General features: G+C 43.5%; 2 protein-coding genes across 2 annotated transcripts in view; both read left to right on the top strand.

Annotated features, from left to right (window-relative positions):
• Positions 1–18,314, top strand: part of LOC147333447 (E3 ubiquitin-protein ligase TRIM21-like) — a 525,380-nt gene that overhangs the window by 441,442 nt on the left and 65,624 nt on the right. The window lies entirely within an intron of this gene.
• On the top strand, positions 10,920–14,395 carry LOC147333451 (single-strand DNA endonuclease ASTE1-like). Its single transcript, XM_086267275.1, has 4 exons — positions 10,920–12,122; positions 12,228–12,432; positions 12,648–12,810; positions 12,891–14,395. The coding sequence occupies exons 1-4, from the start codon at positions 10,920–10,922 to the stop codon at positions 13,051–13,053; spliced, it is 1,734 nt and encodes a 577-aa protein (XP_086123401.1). The 3' UTR covers positions 13,054–14,395.

The raw sequence follows: 18,314 nt of genomic DNA, 5'->3' as shown, positions 1-18,314 counted from the left end.
CAATGCCGGGCCGTACGAAGACAGACTTGATGAAAAGTCAAAGAAAAGATACGAGGAAAAAAATCAAAGGAGTGAAAGGGTCAGACCCTTACGAGCACACAGAGTGGACAAAAGACGTTAGCGTGCTGCCAACTTTCACCACGCTCAGATTTATAATCATACGGTTCTTGGAGTGAGTGCATACACTCATGAAGTTTAGTAACTTCAGGTCACTGCAACAAGCCCAGGTACAGTTTACCAACGGATGGGTGCAGGACCTTGAAATGCACCGTGTAGAACAAAGACCATCGTACGAACAAAGGTAAGTTTACCAGTCTCACAAATCGTCGTCATAAATACACATTCGTTAACCGTTTATTAATAGGACCTTTGAGCTCAACGGTAATTAATTAGTAGTGGAAATAATTTCTGGTAGCATTACAGAAATGTAGCAGTGACAATAATATTGTATGCTGTAATCGTACTGGACAATTAGTGATACAAAACAACTGTTTTATCCTGTGAATAAATGTATATGTTTTTGTCAGTGTACCATAATAACAGAAGCGAAACACAATATAGGGCTTTGGAGCGTGATGTCACGGGGGTGGGCGTGGAAAGGCTTTTGGCCCGATCCGCCATTTTGGGGGTCTAAGTAAGGAGCGAAAGCATAGCCATGGTTCGTACTTGCTGTGTTGTCGGCTGCAATGTTCGATCTTACGACCGGCACGGGAATAAGTTTGGATTGTCTTTTTATGCTTTCCCAACCTGGAAGCAACGTGAAGGAGCTCATGTATCGGATATTACCAAACGAAGGCGTCTAGCCTGGATAGCAGCCGTGAGACGAGCTGATATCATGTTCTGTTACGTCTCCAGATATCAGCTGGTGTGCTCAAGACATTTTCATTCCTGTAAGTTCTAAATATGTTCACATCACACTTTATAGCTGAATAATATCATCGTTGGTGGTCTCGGAAGTTATAGAAATTGCGATCAAACATCGAATGGAGTGACTTGATTGGTTGATGTAAAGACAATAAATGAAATGAGACAGGAAGGACACAAGTTAATAATTTGCCCGATTATCAATGTGTTAATTTGCATGTACTTTACAATTACGGGCATATAATATGATAACGATATTTTAGCAGTTCAATGATAAATGTATAACATTAATTATGGTGGGGGTGAAAAATGGCTATTTCACTCGATGCACTCCAGCTGACTTCCTTTGACGACGTACTCAGAGTTTGGCGGCTTGAAAATAGCCAAATCTTGCACCCAGCCATTTGTAAATTGGATGTGCGCCTCCAGTGACTTGTAATTACGAAACTGGTTCGCTGTGTAAGTGCTTACTCCACAAACAAGATACGTGAAGATATCGGGGTAGGACAGTGGCGGTAAGTCGTCTGGGTCTTTACTCCACCGCCGTATTTCATATGGGTCCAGATTTGCGATGCACTCTATTTTTTTCAAGTACCGCTGCTTCGCCTCTGGACGCAATCGGTCTCTATACCGTCCGTTTTCTTTTGAGCTGCTTTTAAGCATGTTTCTTGTCGTCGTCGTTCCAACACAGTGTGTTTGTTTTGATTCGTAGACCCCGAAAATGGAGCTGCGCTCCCACAATGCATTGCGGCGTGACGTCAACTCCAAAGCCCTATTGTGTCAGGACAATTCACTATTTATGCACAATAAACAAAGGAGCATAGCGCGACCATTTCTGTTCAGCACCAGACTTGCTTGTAACCTATATCACCAATTATGTTAAGAAAAATTACATATTAACTACAACAGCAGACTGACCTTTGTGGGAATGCTTGGAGCAGACTAACCTGTGAGCTGGAGTGTTCTGGGACGTTATATTTGGTATATCCAGACCATCCGTCGGCTCTTACTTCGGAAACATGGCTTAAAAAATTTCTCTTCAACGACGTAATCCGATAAAAAAAACGATCTCTTTACCCGTCAGCTTCCCGTGGCTGTCATGCGACCGGCTATTGCAGTTAATAATACAACAGCTTCTTGACATTTTTTATGTTTCTTTTTATCGCTGTGTAACTGAGTTCAATTGAAAGCCTGCGTGCGCTTGTACCTCTTGCCACAAGTTCCCAGAATCTTTTGCGTTTTTACCCCTGAATGACGTCACATTTTCAATCTTTATCCTGGTGGGCCGGTCTCTAGTCAAAATGCCCGGGCCGATTTTTTTGTCCCAGTCCAGCCTTGTTTATAACTTGCATAGTTCACATTTCTGTATAGCGGTATATCTCAGATTTCTGTATAGTTTTTATTTCATATTTATATCCTGTTCATAGCCTGTACATATAGTCAGTGTTGGGGAGTAACGGAATACATGTACCGGCGTTACGTATTTAGAATACAAAATATGAGTAACTGTATTCCGTTACAGTTACCGTTTAAAAAGGTGGTATTCAGAATACAGTTACTTTGTTGAAATAAATGGATTACACTGCGGTACTTTCCTGTTTCATTTTGTCGCGGGTCAGGACTGTTTGGGTTTTGTTTGACAGCTACGTTCTGTTGTTCCAGGCGGCAGCGTTACGGTTGCCATGGTTACAGGGCGACGCTCTCTCTCTTTCTGCGACTGTGTGTTTCCTGGGTGAGAGAGCGCCTTTTCGTTGTTGTTGTTGTTGTGCTAAGCTAACAGGCAGAATACTACAAGCATAGCTCTAAAGAATGTAGCATCATGGGCAGTGTAGTCCGTGTTGCAGGGAGAATGGACTGCCATACACGTTATGTGTCTGTGAGCGCGAGGAGGGAGAAAAGGGGGAGTGGAAAGGTACGAGTTGTCGAGCAAAAACGGGAGCTGGAAGCATGTAAATATAATAATAACCACTGCAGCCAAGAAGAGAGCCTGACGAGCCCAGCTGTAAGTAAGCTATTAAGACTCGACTGTACACCGTGTTCCTGTTTTCCTCCGAAAACAATAAGTTCTGTTGGAGCAGTCTTTCAACGCCTCTCTCTGTCTCTCGCAAGAAAAGTTGACCCACACAACAAAGTAAAGCTATTTTTCGGCTACGAGCCGACAGGGACCCCGCCGTATTAGTCAGAGGTCCCTTTACTACAGTTTGGAGTCGCGGAGCTTCAGTAATAGTAATAAATCACAGCAATAGTACATTCACGTTGTTGTAAAAAGCATGATAATATATTAAGTAATCCAAAGTATTCAGAATACGTTACTGTCATTGAGTAACGTAACGGAATACGTTACAGAATACATTTTGGGGCATGTATTCTGTAATGGAATACATTTTAAAAGTAACCTTCCCAACACTGCTTATAGTTATAGAATATTCACAACATACTTCATACCGTGTACATTATAACATACCATAATAGACCCATTTCTGTAATATACTCACATATCTATATTATTGCTAATATATATTGTAATATATCTATATCACTAAAGCACTTCTGGATGGATGCAAACTGCATTTCGTTGCCCTGTACCTGTGCATGTGCAATGACAATAAAGTTGAATTCTATTCTATTCTATTCTATAATAGTCCAGTAGACCAACTCCCTCTCTTGCAAGCTCCTCTTCCGTTCCCTGGATCCTGGAGACTCTCTTATTCACAATCGTGAAACACTAAATTGCAGCTGCGCTACCTGGCTTAGCTCAACGTTCCAGCGCTGGCTGTCATCCAACCAATAGGTCTGCTTCGGGATGGCAAATGATTAGTAGCAGCTGGCGAAGTGATTAAGCGCACATCTGGCGACTCCAGCGCGGGACACTCCTCCCGGGTCAGCTGCCGTTCCGTGCCACAGTTCCCGGAAGTACATGTTCCCACATCACAACAAAGAACACACACACTGGGCGGAGAGGAGAAAACCGCACACAGAGTGCACACAAACACAACCCAAACTGGCAGATCGACCGGTGAGGACCTTCTGGCCATGACAAAATGAGCAGATGAAACAACAGCCGAGGGAAAGATGTATTGTCTGGTAGTAGTAATGTTTTCTAAGTGGGTAGAAGCATTCCCCACAAAAAGTGCAGACAGCAGTGCTGTGGCAAAAGGCCTCCTGTCAAAAATCATTCTCGGGTGGGGTATCCCGGGGAAAATCACAAGTGACAGTGGCACTCACGTTGTGAACCTGACATTAAAGAAAATCGGCGAGCGACTAGGTTTTATTGATCCCAGTTCTTTTATTCTTCTACTGGACAGAGAAGACGCGACTCAGTGTGGTCAAAGTATTTATAATCATTTTATTCAATCATTATCTTCCGGAAGACAGATGTGCACAGTGCTAAGCATCAGCAGATCTGAAGAGCCGTCCTTGTGTGGCAGCACGAGGTGGGAATAAAGTAAATACTGTTCACAGTTTAAAAGACAACGCCACCCTGGGAATTTCACCCAGAGAATACTGGAAGTAACACTAATCACCAAGAAGGCAGTTAGGTTCGCTATACTCAGTACAGAGTAGGGCTGAACGATTATGGAAAATAATCTAATTGCGATTTTTTGCCCCAATATTGCGATGCGATTATTTTTTAAGGTCTTTGTCTTCTGTATTATTAAACAAAGACAAGCAATACATCATATAGTATGGCCAATACTATATTACATTAATTTTAAACTGTTCTTTCCTGGAAGACAGACCTCTGTTATGATGACATGAGGTGATGCATGAATTGATGACTGACATTTTTATTTAACTTCTTCAATCACAACAGTATATTTGAACATACACAATAGTTTATTTTTAGCTTACAAACATCTGAGCATAAAGTGCTGACAAGGAACCCTGGTGTAAACATTAAAATGAAAGTCAGTACAATGTGCAGATTGCAGAAATATACATAAACAAAATCAGTGGCTTTACCACACTCAGTTTTTCGACATCTGTGAACTACTAGACAGTCATTAAATTAAAAAATAATATTAAATAAATAAAACTAATAAATAAAAAATACACACAGCTTACTGATCTCTGCAGTCAGTAACATTACACATAAAGTGCAAACATAATAGCAATTGTATAAACACACACACAAACACGCCTTTAAATTAAAACTGGCTGAACATCTTGATTATCTGCAGTAAGTAACAGCAACACAGCACAAACTAAAGTGCACAATGAGTACGGCTCAGCTAGCCATAATCATCCTAGCTCACAGGTTTTTTGCTAGGAAGACCAGCATATCTACTTTTGCTGGCTTTAAGGATGAGCGAGTGAAGGTCACTATATTCCCTCCAGTGCTGAACAGACGCTCTGAGGGGGCACTTGTGGCTGGCACACACAGATATTTGCGGGCCATCTTGCACAGTCGTGGAAAGTGAATGTTGTGCACCTTCCACCAGGCTAAGGGATCATCCTCTCCGTCAATGACAGGGGTCAACAGGTAACTATTCAACTCTGCCTCTACGACATCTTCAAGTGGCAGAGGCAAAGCTGAAGAGGCCGCACTGGTTTTAAAAAGACTACCAATAGTCTTCTTTGCCTTTCCCCCAGAGGCCTGTGCACTTGGAGAATTTTGAGCAGTTTCAGTGCGAGACCTCTTCTCCTGCCAGATGGGAAGAGAGACATTAGTTTTGCAGTTAGCTTATATATAAATATTATGTGTTTGAGGAAATATAATTTTCAAGGATTTACCTGATTATGTGTACGTCTAGCCATTTCCACCATTCCTGTCTTCAGTCGGGCCTTAATGGCAGGAAGGTTGTCTGCGCTGATGTATTGCGTTTTGAACCTAGGGTCCATGAACGACGCAACATCCAAAAGCTCCTGGGTGTTGAGGTCACTATACTTGTCGTTGAGGTATGCCAGGACCTTGGTTTTAATTGATGTAGTCAGATCAGTGTCCTCAGCATCTTCAGCCAAGACTGATGTTGCCAGAAGATGGAGAACTGGCTTGAGGTAGGAGATGCTCACATACTCTTCTCCAGAAAGAGCATCAGTAAATTCGGAGAGAGGATGCAGTGCCTTATGAATGGACTCCAACACTTCAGCATCCTGCCAGGTTGGGATGAGGGAGCGTGCATGTCGGTCACCTGTCAATACCTGCGATATGGCTTTCATCACTGACTTCCTGACGGACAGGAAGCAGCATGTGAGGCTGGGAAAGAATGTCTCGGACTCCCGGACCATCAGCACCGGCTCCCCTCAGGGCTGTGTTCTTTCTCCTCTGCTCTTCTCCCTGTACACCAACTGCTGCACCTCCACCCACCAGTCTGTCAAGCTAATCAAGTTTGCAGATGACACCACCGTTATTGGGCTCATCTCGGACGGGGATGAGTCTGCCTACAGGAGGGAGGTTGAGCGTCTGGTGTCCTGGTGCAGCCACAACAACCTGGTGCTGAATGCCCAGAAGACAGTGGAGATTATTGTGGACTTCAGGAAGCACACAGCCGCACTCCCCCCCATCATCCTGACTGACACCCCCATCACCTCTGTGGACTCATTCCGCTTCCTGGGTACCACCATCACCCAGGACCTGAAGTGGGAGCCCACCATCACCTCCGTCATCAAGAAAGCCCAGCAGAGGATGTACTTCCTGAGGCAGCTGAAGAAATTCAACCTGCCAACACGGACGATGATGCAATTCTACACTGCAATCATCGAGTCCATCCTCACCTCCTCCATCACCGTGTGGTACGCTGGAGCCACTATCAGGGACAAACAGAGACTGCAGCGTGTTGTGCGCTCTGCTGAGAAGGTGATTGGCTGCAGACTCCCATCTCTGCAGGACCTGTACACCTCCAGGACACTGGGGCGTGCAGCTCGGATCTCAGCTGACCCTTCTCACCCTGGACACAGTCTGTTTGACCTGCTCCCCTCAGGCAGGAGGCTCCGGTCCATTCGCACCAGAACCTCTCGCCATAAGAACAGTTTCTTCCCCTCTGCTGTCGGACACATGAACAATAACCATATGACTGTTCCCACCACTAACACATGACCCTACACTGTGTTCACTGCATCATTCCATGTTTGGCACTGATCACCACCTGCACTCGTGTATATATCACGTATATATCTATCTACTTAGCACTTTAATTCTTATTCTTATTTTATATTTTTATGACAGTATGTTTGCACTGAAGCACCACAGCAATTTCCTAATGTTGTAAACCTGCTCAACATTTGGCAATAAACCCTTTCTGATTCTGATTCTGATCTGTTCCAGCACTCTGGCAATCATTTTCTCTTTGGACCTTCATCTTGTAGCGCACTCAGTAATGAGAGAGTGCTCAGGAAGCTTAAGCTCCTTCTGTGCCTCAGTGAGTGCTGCCTTTTTCTTCCAACTGTGCGAGAAGTGCCCCACCAACTTCTTGCACAGCACAATTGCTCTTGATACTCTACCATCTTTGATTGCATTTTCTGGAGGGAAAAAAAATAAAGTAAAAAGTAAAATTAGTGTTAGACATACAATTGCAGTTATGATGCAAGGTTTCACCATTTCTCTCTCTCTCTCAAATTCAAAGTTGCTTTATTAGCATGACTATGGGAACAGTGTTGCCAAAGCTATTGTTACATACATCATGACATACAAGAACATAAGACCATAAGACAAAAACAAAAAAGAAAATTCATAAGAAGAGGTGGGTACATCAGTGTGGGGTTGACGTAACATATCTAGAATTAACAGCAGTAAAGAACAAGATAAATAATAGTGTGGTGTGTTTGTGGGAGAGAGTGATACACAGGCTCGCACATACATGCATGCACACGCACACACTCCACGATCCTTGCCGAGTAACGTTACTAGGTTTATTCTGCGCACTACTAGATTTTTTAGCCATACATCTATCATACACTGTTTTGTGCTGAGTCTTAAGGTGCTGGTACAAATTCGTAGTGTTTCCCCGAGATGTAGAAACTCTACCAAGACAGGTTTTACACAGTACCTGACTCTGTGCGACATCATCTCTTTTAAACCCAAAATATTCCCACACGGCTGATGTGCAGTTCCTCTTTGGTACTAGCATCCCCGCAGGCTCTGGTTCTGTTGAACCTGAGGCCATTGTGTAGGCTACAGCTTTGCTTGCTAGTTCACTCTCGGTAGACTGTTTCAAAACTTTGCTCCCCGTGTCACGTGACCAGAGTGCAGCCTCTGTGGTTAGACAATCTCGTTTGATCATATCACATGTTTTACTCGCGCATGTCACGTAAACAGAGTATAATCGCAGCCTTTGCGGTTAGAAAATTGCACTTGATCATGTCGCGATATTATCGCAAATGCGACATATCGTTCAGCCCTAGTACAGAGACGAGGTTCAATGATAAAACAGTTTGACAACTTATTAATAATTATTTAAAACAACATATAAAAGCACAATCATAAATATCAATGTACAAATATGCTTAAAAAAAGGTATTCAGAGCTGAGGCTTACCAGTGGAGGGGCAGGGATGCCACGCACAAACTCAAAAAAACAGAAAAGAAAACACACCAATACACAAGTGCAGCACACTCTCACACACTCACACTAATAAAAGAAGACAGGTGTGTAACACTCAAAGGATCCCACACCAAGGTACCCCCAGTCTCCTCCACGTCAGCCCTCCACATCTGAATAAAAGAAACAAATTTTTTTTAAATATATTACAACAAAACTAATATGCAGCGCTGGGGGATAACCCAACTGCAGGACCACACTGGTGATCTGCAGATAGAAAAAGGGCCTCCCACCAGTGGCGTAACAAAAATCCAAACTGCAAATCCAAACAACAGAAAAACAACATACAATCTAAATAAAACTTTAGAATCTGGAGCAGACGGAATCGCCGTATTGCTCCAACTTGCCGTCTGCCCGACTATAAGTTAATCGTCCAGTCAATCAATGTGCACGCCAGCCGACTCCCGTAGCCGGCATGCATATGGCCGCTGTCCACGCCGACGTCCACTTTAGGAGGCTGGCAGCAGCAGGAAAAGAAACCTCGCAACAGGAACAGACGGTAAAAGCAAAGCAGCAGCACTTCAGTTAGCGTAGCGTTGTGTAAAACTAAGGCCCACACTTCTGAGTAAACAGCGTCATGAATCATGAGCAGAGTGGCTCATAGGAGGCTTCTACAGCTACGACCTAAAAACAACATCTGTTTACCATCAAGTAAGGTAATGTACACACTACAATGAGTAAACAGCCGCGATGGAGGCTTCAGAAGGGTAACCCGCAGATGATCTCTGCAACACCAAGGGAAGTCAGGTGACCAAAAAGGAGATCACAGGTAAGCGATCCAGGAATGGTCAAATGGCCACTATTTATACTAGCGCCCCCCTAATGCACCAGGCCGAAAGTGGGTTGAACCGAGACATAACATTCATGACTCCATGACACTCTCAGACCGTGTGCAGAGAGTTAGAGTGGGGCCTCATCTTTCCTCAGCCCTCAGCCTCAACACCGGCTCTCCACAAGGCTGTGTACTGAGTCCCCTACTGTACACTCTGTACACACATGACTGTGTTAGTTCCCACCCAGACAACACAGTCATCAAGTTTGCAGATGATACCACCGTGGTGGGGCTCATCTCAGGGGGAGATGAGACTGCATACAGAGCTGAAGTTCAGAGGCTGTCAGATTGGTGTGCAGACAACAACCTGGACCTCAATACCACCAAAACAAAAGAACTGGTAGTTGACTTCAGAAGGAGGAAGTCCGAGCTGCAGCCTGTCAGCATCAACGGGGAGTGCGTGGAAAGGGTCTCCAGTTTCAAGTTTCTGGGTGTGCACATAGACACAGACCTCCAATGGAGCTCTAACACCTCTGCGGTCTTAAAGAAGGCCCAACAGCGTCTCCACTTTCTGAGAATCCTCAGAAAAATGGACCTGAAGAAGGAGCTGCTGACCGTCTTCTACCGCTGCTCCATTGAAAGTGTGCTGACATATTGCATCGGTGTGTGGTTCTCCAGCTGCACCACAGCACACAGAAAGGCACTCCAGAGGGTCATCAACATGGCCCAAAAAATCATTGGACATCCTCTTCCCTCCCTGAAGGACCTGTACAGCACTCGCTGTCTCAAGAGGGCACGCAGCATCCTACAGGACTGCACACACCCAGGACACCGGGTGTTTAAGCTGCTGCCGTCTGGCAGGAGGTTCAGGCTGCTGAGGTCCCGAACAAATAGACTCAAGGACAGCTTTTACAACAGGGCAATAGCCCTGATCAATGTAAATAGCTGACCTGACTGGATACCTCCCTGGACTTTTTTAGGGGGAGGTAACAATGTTTAAAACAATAACAATAATATTTATATTTATAACAAGGTGCAATAATAATTAATGTGCAATAATAACAGTGTGCAATACACATACACTTATTCTTCTTTTTTATACTAACTTAATATACTGTGTTGTGTTGTTTGTTACGTTGTGATGTGTCGTATCGTGTCGTGTTGTGTTATATGTACTGCCGACGTAGGACAGTTTTCCAATTTCATTGTACTACTGTACTATGTATGACTGTGCAATGACAATAAAGAGTTATCTTATCTTATCTTATTTAATCTTTCTCCAAAAGACATTTCACTCGTCCATGACGAGGAGCTGCGACTTTCACTCGGGCTTCAAGATGTCGATTTTGGAACAGTTGCTTCTTTCTTAGTCAGCATGCTCACAGTCCATGGTTATATAACACTGGCTTCACTGTGGATGGTGATGCTCGAGTTGCAGCAGTTTCCAGTTCATGGCAGAGTTGAGCCTTTGTGATGGACACAAAGTACCTTTGCATTATTAACAGCTGGAAAGCTGATGAAACACATTTGATTTTGCTCCACAAAGTGAAATGAAACAGAAAATCACAACATGAAGAATAAAGAAATGAAACCAAAAGAGCAAGTTAGGTATGTTAAATTAGTCAAAACAGGTTTGACTCGCTGTGTCGGTGTGGGTGTAGACTCTAGTAGGTGTACAAATATCTGCAGACAGAAGGGCATTAGCACAAGAACCACCGCTCATCTTCATCCACACTTTACGGAATCATGGAGGTTTCAACATTAAAGAAAATGATAGATGATTTGTGTCTCTGCGAAGACGTTAAGGTAGAAAAAACAGGTCTCATCATTGATGGTAATGCTCTGTACTATTCTTTGTATTATACATCCGATCCAAAGCTGGACCAGCGCTGTGGAGGGGATTATCCTGGATTCAAACATGAGGTCTGCAAGTTCTTTAAGACTCTGCAGGACTGTGAAGTCAATCCGTACGTCATCCTGGATGGAGGCTCAGGGCCCGAGAAGCATGAACACAATGTGTCTCGTCTAAAATATAAACTGAAAAAAGCAAAGACAGTAGCAGAGACAGAGCCTGACGGCACTGTACCAGAGACATATAGTGTCTTACCACCTCTGGTCAAAGATGTCTTCATAGAAATCTTAAGGGAAAAAGGCATAGAGTTTAAAGTGTGTTTAGGAGAGGCAGACCCTGAGGTTGTTTCTGCTGCAAATCAGAAACAATGTGCTGTTCTGTCCATTGACAAAGATTTTTACATCTTTGATGTGCACAAAGGTTTCCTTTATCTCGACAACTTTGAGTGGAAAAAAGAAGAAGATGGAAAAATTCCTGCTAAGATCTACACACGTTCAACGTTTTGTGAGCATTTTAAATTGGACCCTGCTCTCATGCCAGTCTTTGCTTCAATAGCAGGAAATGATTATTCAAGATTAGAAGACTATGGCGCTTTTGCAAAGGAATCATCTTCACCTGGTGAGTGCAGCATTAAAAGACTGGATGGTATGCTCGGCTTTTTAAGTAAAGTGAACCTGGATGGCTTGGACGACTCACAGAAGAGAGAACGTGCTCTGAGTAAAGCTTTAAATCATGTTGGTAAAAAAGAGAACCAAACATTCAAACTCGCCATTCAAAAATATGTTAAACCAGAAAAAACAAGTTCTAAGTTGCCACCATGGGTGTGTGAAAAAGTTGAGCGTGGAGAACTCACCACTTTTGTCACAAGTGTTGTGGATTGGAAGACAATCCTGCTGACCCCACTTGTGGAGGACTTTTCACAGAGTAGTAGTTACACAGCTGCTTACCGCATCAGACAGTACTTCTATGGACTGTTAACAGGAGGTGAGGTTACTGAATATGGCAGGGATGGAGAAGAGATCAAATACTACCGTGTCCCATCAATACTTCCCAGCAGTGATGAACAGAAACAACTGAAACTACAGCGTCTGCATAAGGTACTGAGGTTAATCATTAAATATGTGTTTAATTACTCTGACAGGCAGACGTGTTTCTGTGGTACATGTGAGCATCTTATCTGTGTGAGCATCTTATCTGTGCAGGCTCCTGAGCGTTTGCGTCGCAGGGTGTTTGAGGAAGCTCTGCAGGTTCAGACTTCAGACTTAGAAAACATCCCCGACCAGCTGAAGCTGCCAGTCTGTGCGACTGTTTTCTGGTTTAAGAAGCTACAACACCACCCAAAGCCTGAAACTGTAAACTGCCTCCATGCTCTCCTGCTGTGGTTAGTGTGTGAGCCCGATGGTCCAGGTTAGTCTCACTGGGTAACATGATGGATATCTACAATGACATGCATTTATTGGTGTAAGAAGCAGTCAGCAGATGGACTGTAGTCAGAGTTCCTCTAAACAGATTTTGTGTGACAGCAGCAGCACTGATGCTTCCACATCAGTCTGAACAAGAAGAGAAACTGCTGCTGGTCTCTGGTTCTTTGGCACCAAAACTTTGTCTTACTTTGTCTGTAGAGGACGAGTTTGAGAGGAAGATGAAAGCTTTAAAGGATGAAGGTGTGCGTAACTGGCAGCCACGTGTGGCTCATGCTTTCAGCCAATGGCAGTGCTGCATGAGGCAGAGCCTCCACCTGAACCAGCTGCTGTGTTCCCCTCTACCAGAACCTCAGTGTGCACGGTAAACAGCAGACTAATGATGTGCTCCACAGATGTTTAACCCACTTCATTAACTTTAACTGTGGTTTTCTGCTTTGTCAGACTTTACTGTGGACTTCTCCTTCATCGGCTGGCAGATGAAGACACGATTAAACAACTACAGAAAACACTGAATGGACAAAAGAAGGAAATATATAAAAATTTAAAGACCATTCTTAATCCAACAACTACTGAGGAGGGGTCCTCAAGTGAGGAAGGATGTTAACAACTGGTCTTATTGAGGAAGATGGCATCCATCCCACTTTGGATGGTGCAGCTCTCCTTTCTAGACATCTGGATGAATTTATACAGAATTCAAACCAGAAAATAGAGTTAAGGGCTTACATGCAACTCTGAACAGTCCCTCGTCCTGTCACCTACCCCCAAAACCCTGTCCTCACAGAGGCTGTGACTCCATAACACCAAAGAGCCAAGACAGCTAAATGTGGTTCACTGAATATATTATTTTTACAGTAGAAGTTAAGAACACAAAGAAATGAGTGACGCAGTTTAAAGATCGATGGCTTCCTCTCCTCCTCCCTCCTTTTGTCTTTGGGTAAAGATGATAACTTTTTAGAAACTAAAACTAATGCACAAATAAAACACAATCCTACTTCTAAATGAAATACAGGAAGTAGAAATAAAGTGAAATAAAGAGCTGTCGGTGTGGTTTTACGTTGTTTTACTCAGTAGTTGAACTGAACCGAATCAAATTTAGCTAATGAGCAGCAGGAACCTGAAGAAAGCAGGAACATGGACTCCAGTCAGGTGTTTAATGAGCAGCTGAGAGAGGAGAGAAGAATTTATCAGGTAAATGAGGCAGACATTAGTAGCCGGTGTTCATTAACCCCACATTGTCTGCACAGGATAACTCACATGCACAACAGCCAATAAGAGCTCAGGCCATAAGACGTCCACATGCAGGAAACACCTCGATTTCACCTTCTTGTTATTATTTTGTGTCTACAGTGTGACCATGCAGAGGCCCACAAATCTGGAATAATATTGAAAGCTCTTTAAAAATATTAACGCCTTTCTCTGTATTCAAACGGACGCAAGGATTGTGTGTTGCAAGGATTTTTCAAAACTTGTAATCGAAGTGCTATTATTTCCAGTTCTCACTGACTTCATGTATTGGAGTAGCATTTTATGTTAGAACTTCTAGTATAACTTTAGGGCGTTTAGTGATTTAGGTTAGTACGATAATGTACATTGGGTACTGATGGGTTTAGATTTTATTATTGTCATTTGTATTACGAAATATTTAACCACACATGCTTAGAGGTGTATAATCAATTGTGTAGTGGTAGGTTGTGTGATCTTTAACAGGCTGCAAAGGCTTGGTGTGTATTCCACACTGGAATGCACACCTACATCCTGGGAGCATGGGAAGAGGTCGTACCTTGTCTTATTGTTTTATGGTAGGATTATTGTAGCTATGTCTGTTTTAGTTTAAGTGCTTCTTTACATATAGATGAACTGCTGGACTTCCTCACCGTGTTATCTAGGGTGAACCATCTAGGGTGAGGGGGGGTCTACCCTCTTCCTGACCAAGGATGTTGCCTTTGTGCTTTTACGTATATGACCCTTTGATCAGCAGTACCACACACACACACACACACACACACACACACACACACACACACACACACACGTAGGAAAACATTTAGTATACACATCCAGAAATGCATACACTATTATATATTGTACATATATTTATTAGTTTCAGGTTGGCCATTCTTGTATTTTGCTCGTTTGTGTTGTTGTGTTTGCACATCTCTGTTGCTTGTGGGGCTCGCACACAAGAATTTCACTCGCATGTGCTGTGCCAGTGTGCCTGCACATGTGAGGTGACAATAAAAAGTGATTTGATTAGATTTGATTTGACACACACACACACACACACACACACACAGTATTCTTTGTTCACATGTATACCTATGTAAGATGCTATATGTTAATGACCCTATGCATATTCATGTAACCACAATAAAAGGAGTGCTGTGGGGAACCTGGCTGAGAGTCTGACGGAGGTCAAGTGGTGGGACGACACTTGGCTCTAGGCAGGTCTCCTCATGCATGAGTAAACCAGAGAACTTTGGTGCCTTGAGTCTTGCTTTTTGCTGCGTAGCAGATTGTCCTTAACGTTCCAGCGAATAGGTTTATGCTACAAACCTATCAGGTACTATATATGTATTGTCTGTATATAATCTGGCGTTTGGGCCAAATGACTATTACAACCAAATATGTTTTTTGCTAATCTTTTAGAGCACTTTGTAAAATGTTTTTGAATAAAGTTACACGTTAATAATCAAGACAGTTTGATCTTGATCCATGTGAACTATCCAGATGAAGCTGGAGGTGAAGAATAAAGCTGTGTGTGTGTGTGTCGGTGCTGATGTTTTCCCGTCATCTCAGTTTTCCTGGTTAAAAGTAAACAGAATCTCAGACAGGAGTCCTGACAGCCACTCACTTTCGTCTCAGTTATGTGATGACATGTGTCATCAGCTAAAAGCTCTGCAGGGAAATGTTTTCCCTTTAGTGTGCACAGCTCTGCACTGTGGAAGAACACAGCTATTACAACCAATAAGTTTTCATTTTCTAGTCTTCATGAGTCAGGTTATTGATTATCTGCAGCAAGGCTTGTCACGGGGCCGAGTGGCCTGTACTGAACAGGACTCAGGTGCAGAAACCCAGAGCAGAGACAGCAGATGATGTAACAATTTATTAGGTTTAAGTGCAAAAAAGAAAACGTAGCAAAGACAAAAAAAAAAACCAATAAGACGTGGAGTTTGACGAGGCGTGGCCTGGGGAACGTGGCTAGGGCGAGGGAATGAGGCCTGAGATGTGGAGTGGAGCTGAGCAGGGAACAGTCACACTGAAGAGAGAAGATAGAGTTAGGGAGGTAGTGGAGGCAGCTCTGAAGTGGCCAGTTGTAAGAGCAGCAATTCTTACTTGCAGTAGGGGACATGGAGTGTTTGAGAGGGGGGGTGATGAGAATCCAGGGGAGGCTGAGTGGCGTGGAAAGGCTGGCCTGAGATCCGGGGCTTCAGATGGAGTGTGATGGCAGGAGGGCAGGCAGGTGAGGCACAGAGAGATTTTCAGAATGATTGCTTGGTATCCTGAGTCCGGAGGTGGAGCGTGAGCCAAGGTGAATACAGCAACTGCAGCACAAGAGAGTCGTGTTAACAAGATAGATCACAGCAAGAACTTGAAGTATAATGGCCTGTTACCAACATGTGTTGATGACGAACTGGCAGTGAATGAACATCAACGTGTGGTTTAAATCCCTCTGGCTTGATTGCCTGCAATAGGCTCCAGGTGTGCAGGAGCTGGAGTTGGCCCTGCCCAGGGGCGGATCCCAGGTAAGTTCAGGAGCCTTATGGAAATTCCAGCCACCCACCGCAGACCATGACAAGGCTACTGACAGGAAATTGAAAGAGAGAGCAGTGTGGTTCATCTGACAGAGAAACATGTTACATTGGACAAATATCACTGCTGGTTGTGAAAATTCGTCAGTAACCGAACAACATGTCACAGATTAAGTGATTGTGCAGGTGTGTGCTGTAAAAATAGTTTTGTTTTCAGTTCTATCAGACATGTGCTGTAAAAGAAACCAGAAGAAAAACTGTGGAAAAGAGACAATACAAAAGTATTTGTGATTATTTGTGACAATAGAAAATGTTATTGAAGGAAAATAACATTCTCATTTTTAAATACAACCTGACAAATTGTCATGTCTGTGTGTAGGCAGGCAGGAGGAGAGGACCCAAAATGCAGGACTCAAGGAAGCGGAAGAAACTCAAAATACACAGCTTTATTGCTGGGATGAAGCAGAACAGAAAAACACTAACTGTTCTGGATTCAAATATTGGGGATGGATACAAGAGGAAAAACCACAATAACAACACTGGTCCGGCCGGGTTGAGTCAAACGATGATTTTAATGATCACACGCGTGGGAGATGGACACTGATGCAGACAGCCTCAGATCTCAAAATGGTGGAGCATTGCTCAAACTTTTATAGCCTCTGGTGCCTCCACCTTATCATACAGAGCATAAACATTCACATGCTTTCTCTCACACGGCGCCTAAGCTACGACCTTGGCTCCCTGTTTATCTGCTCCTGCTGAGATGGGGCAGAAAACTCCAGCATGTTCTCTTCTAATCAGACAAATAAGGCGATGACTTTCTGCAAACAGTATTTCTTATAACTCAGCCGTATAATGCATCATAAAACAACATCATTCATTCACAATAAATCAGCAGTCTAATGTAATGCAAATCAGTTTAACTAATGCAATAGTTATCAGCTTCTTCTAATTCAGGAGAATAATGCAAACTAAAACTACATAATAATTCACAATCTTTAATTAGGGGTCTAACATGGCATAAAATAATATTATAATCCTACACCGTCTGGGGCGTTGTCCTGAATCAGCAGAAGTGTCTGGCAGAAAGTTTGAATGGGACTGCGAGAAGCATGAGGTGTGTGTGAGCCAGCCAGCGAGGGGCGGGGTCACAGGCGGAACGAACGAGGAGTAAAATGTGTGTGTGAGAGAGAAAGGAAGGTGGGGGCGAGTGACCAGGCTGTGAGTGTGTGTGAATTCCTGGATGACAAAAGAGGGAGAAAAGTAGGTCAGTTGATGTTCTGTGAAATAATAATAGTCAAGAAATCAAAGTGATCAAATAGGAGAAAGTGAACTAAAGTAAATAAAGAAAACTAAAACAGTGGATTAGTGTTAAGGTAATGAAAATAAATTGCTAAAATTAACAGTGACATTTAAAGGTGATCAAGTATTCAAGGATGAATGGAGGATTTGATGGCTGACTGTATGAGAGCTGTTGGGTGAAAGGACAAAGATTTGTGTTCGCGGTTAAGAGCAAATAAAAATTCACATTTTGGGGGTTTAAAGTCAGTAGAGTTCAAAACAAAATAAGCAGAGATGTGTTGCTTTAGGAGTGATGAAAACATATGCAGTCACAGTGAATAATGAAAGTCTCTCAGTCTGTCGTTTACAGGTGGGGAACGGACCTGGATCAATTCTCCACGGGCAGCAGTCGGAAGAAAAGGTTAAGATCATTAGAAAGAAAAAATAGAAACACTCAGCCAGAATTTTGGCTGAATTGTTTTGCAGCTCCCCGTCCTCATCCTGAACGAGCAAGCTCCAAGGAAGCTGATCTCTCCCTGAAGACACCGAGTGCAGTTCCAGAAGCACGAGCATGAACATCAACAGTGGACAGGAGGCCAAGAGACAATCTGAGCAGAGAGGTCCAGCAGCGCTGTGGGCAAACGGCATCAGGAAGAGAAGAACCACCATCTAGACTGGATGGATGGAGATGCGTTTCCAGCAAGCTGCAACCTCACTGTGTGTGAAGGACTTTTGAGAAGACTGTCTGAGTTTGGAGTGAGATGGCAATGAAAGAGACAGTGGGACAAAGAGAGACACGGGACAAAGAGGTCAAAGGAGCTTGCAAAGAAAAGCG

The sequence above is a fragment of the Aulonocara sp. 'chitande type north' Nkhata Bay genome, linkage group LG3 (assembly GCF_057382095.1).
Source record: "Aulonocara sp. 'chitande type north' Nkhata Bay isolate Kocher_YH1m ecotype deep benthic linkage group LG3, A_spYH_male_GT1.1, whole genome shotgun sequence".
In the NCBI taxonomy this organism is placed as follows: Eukaryota; Metazoa; Chordata; class Actinopteri; order Cichliformes; family Cichlidae; genus Aulonocara; species Aulonocara sp. 'chitande type north' Nkhata Bay.
Note: the sequence above shows the minus strand (reverse complement) of the source record. Positions and strands in the feature narration are given on the sequence as shown.

Coding starts and splice junctions, on each gene's coding strand:
- LOC147333451 (XM_086267275.1), top strand. CDS start 10,920: ATGGAGGTTTCAACATTAAAGAAAATGATAGATGATTTGTGTCTCTGC. Junction 12,123..12,227: donor AACTACAGCGTCTGCATAAG/GTACTGAGGTTA, acceptor TTATCTGTGCAG/GCTCCTGAGCGTTTGCGTCG. Junction 12,433..12,647: donor GTGTGAGCCCGATGGTCCAG/GTTAGTCTCACT, acceptor CTTTGTCTGTAG/AGGACGAGTTTGAGAGGAAG.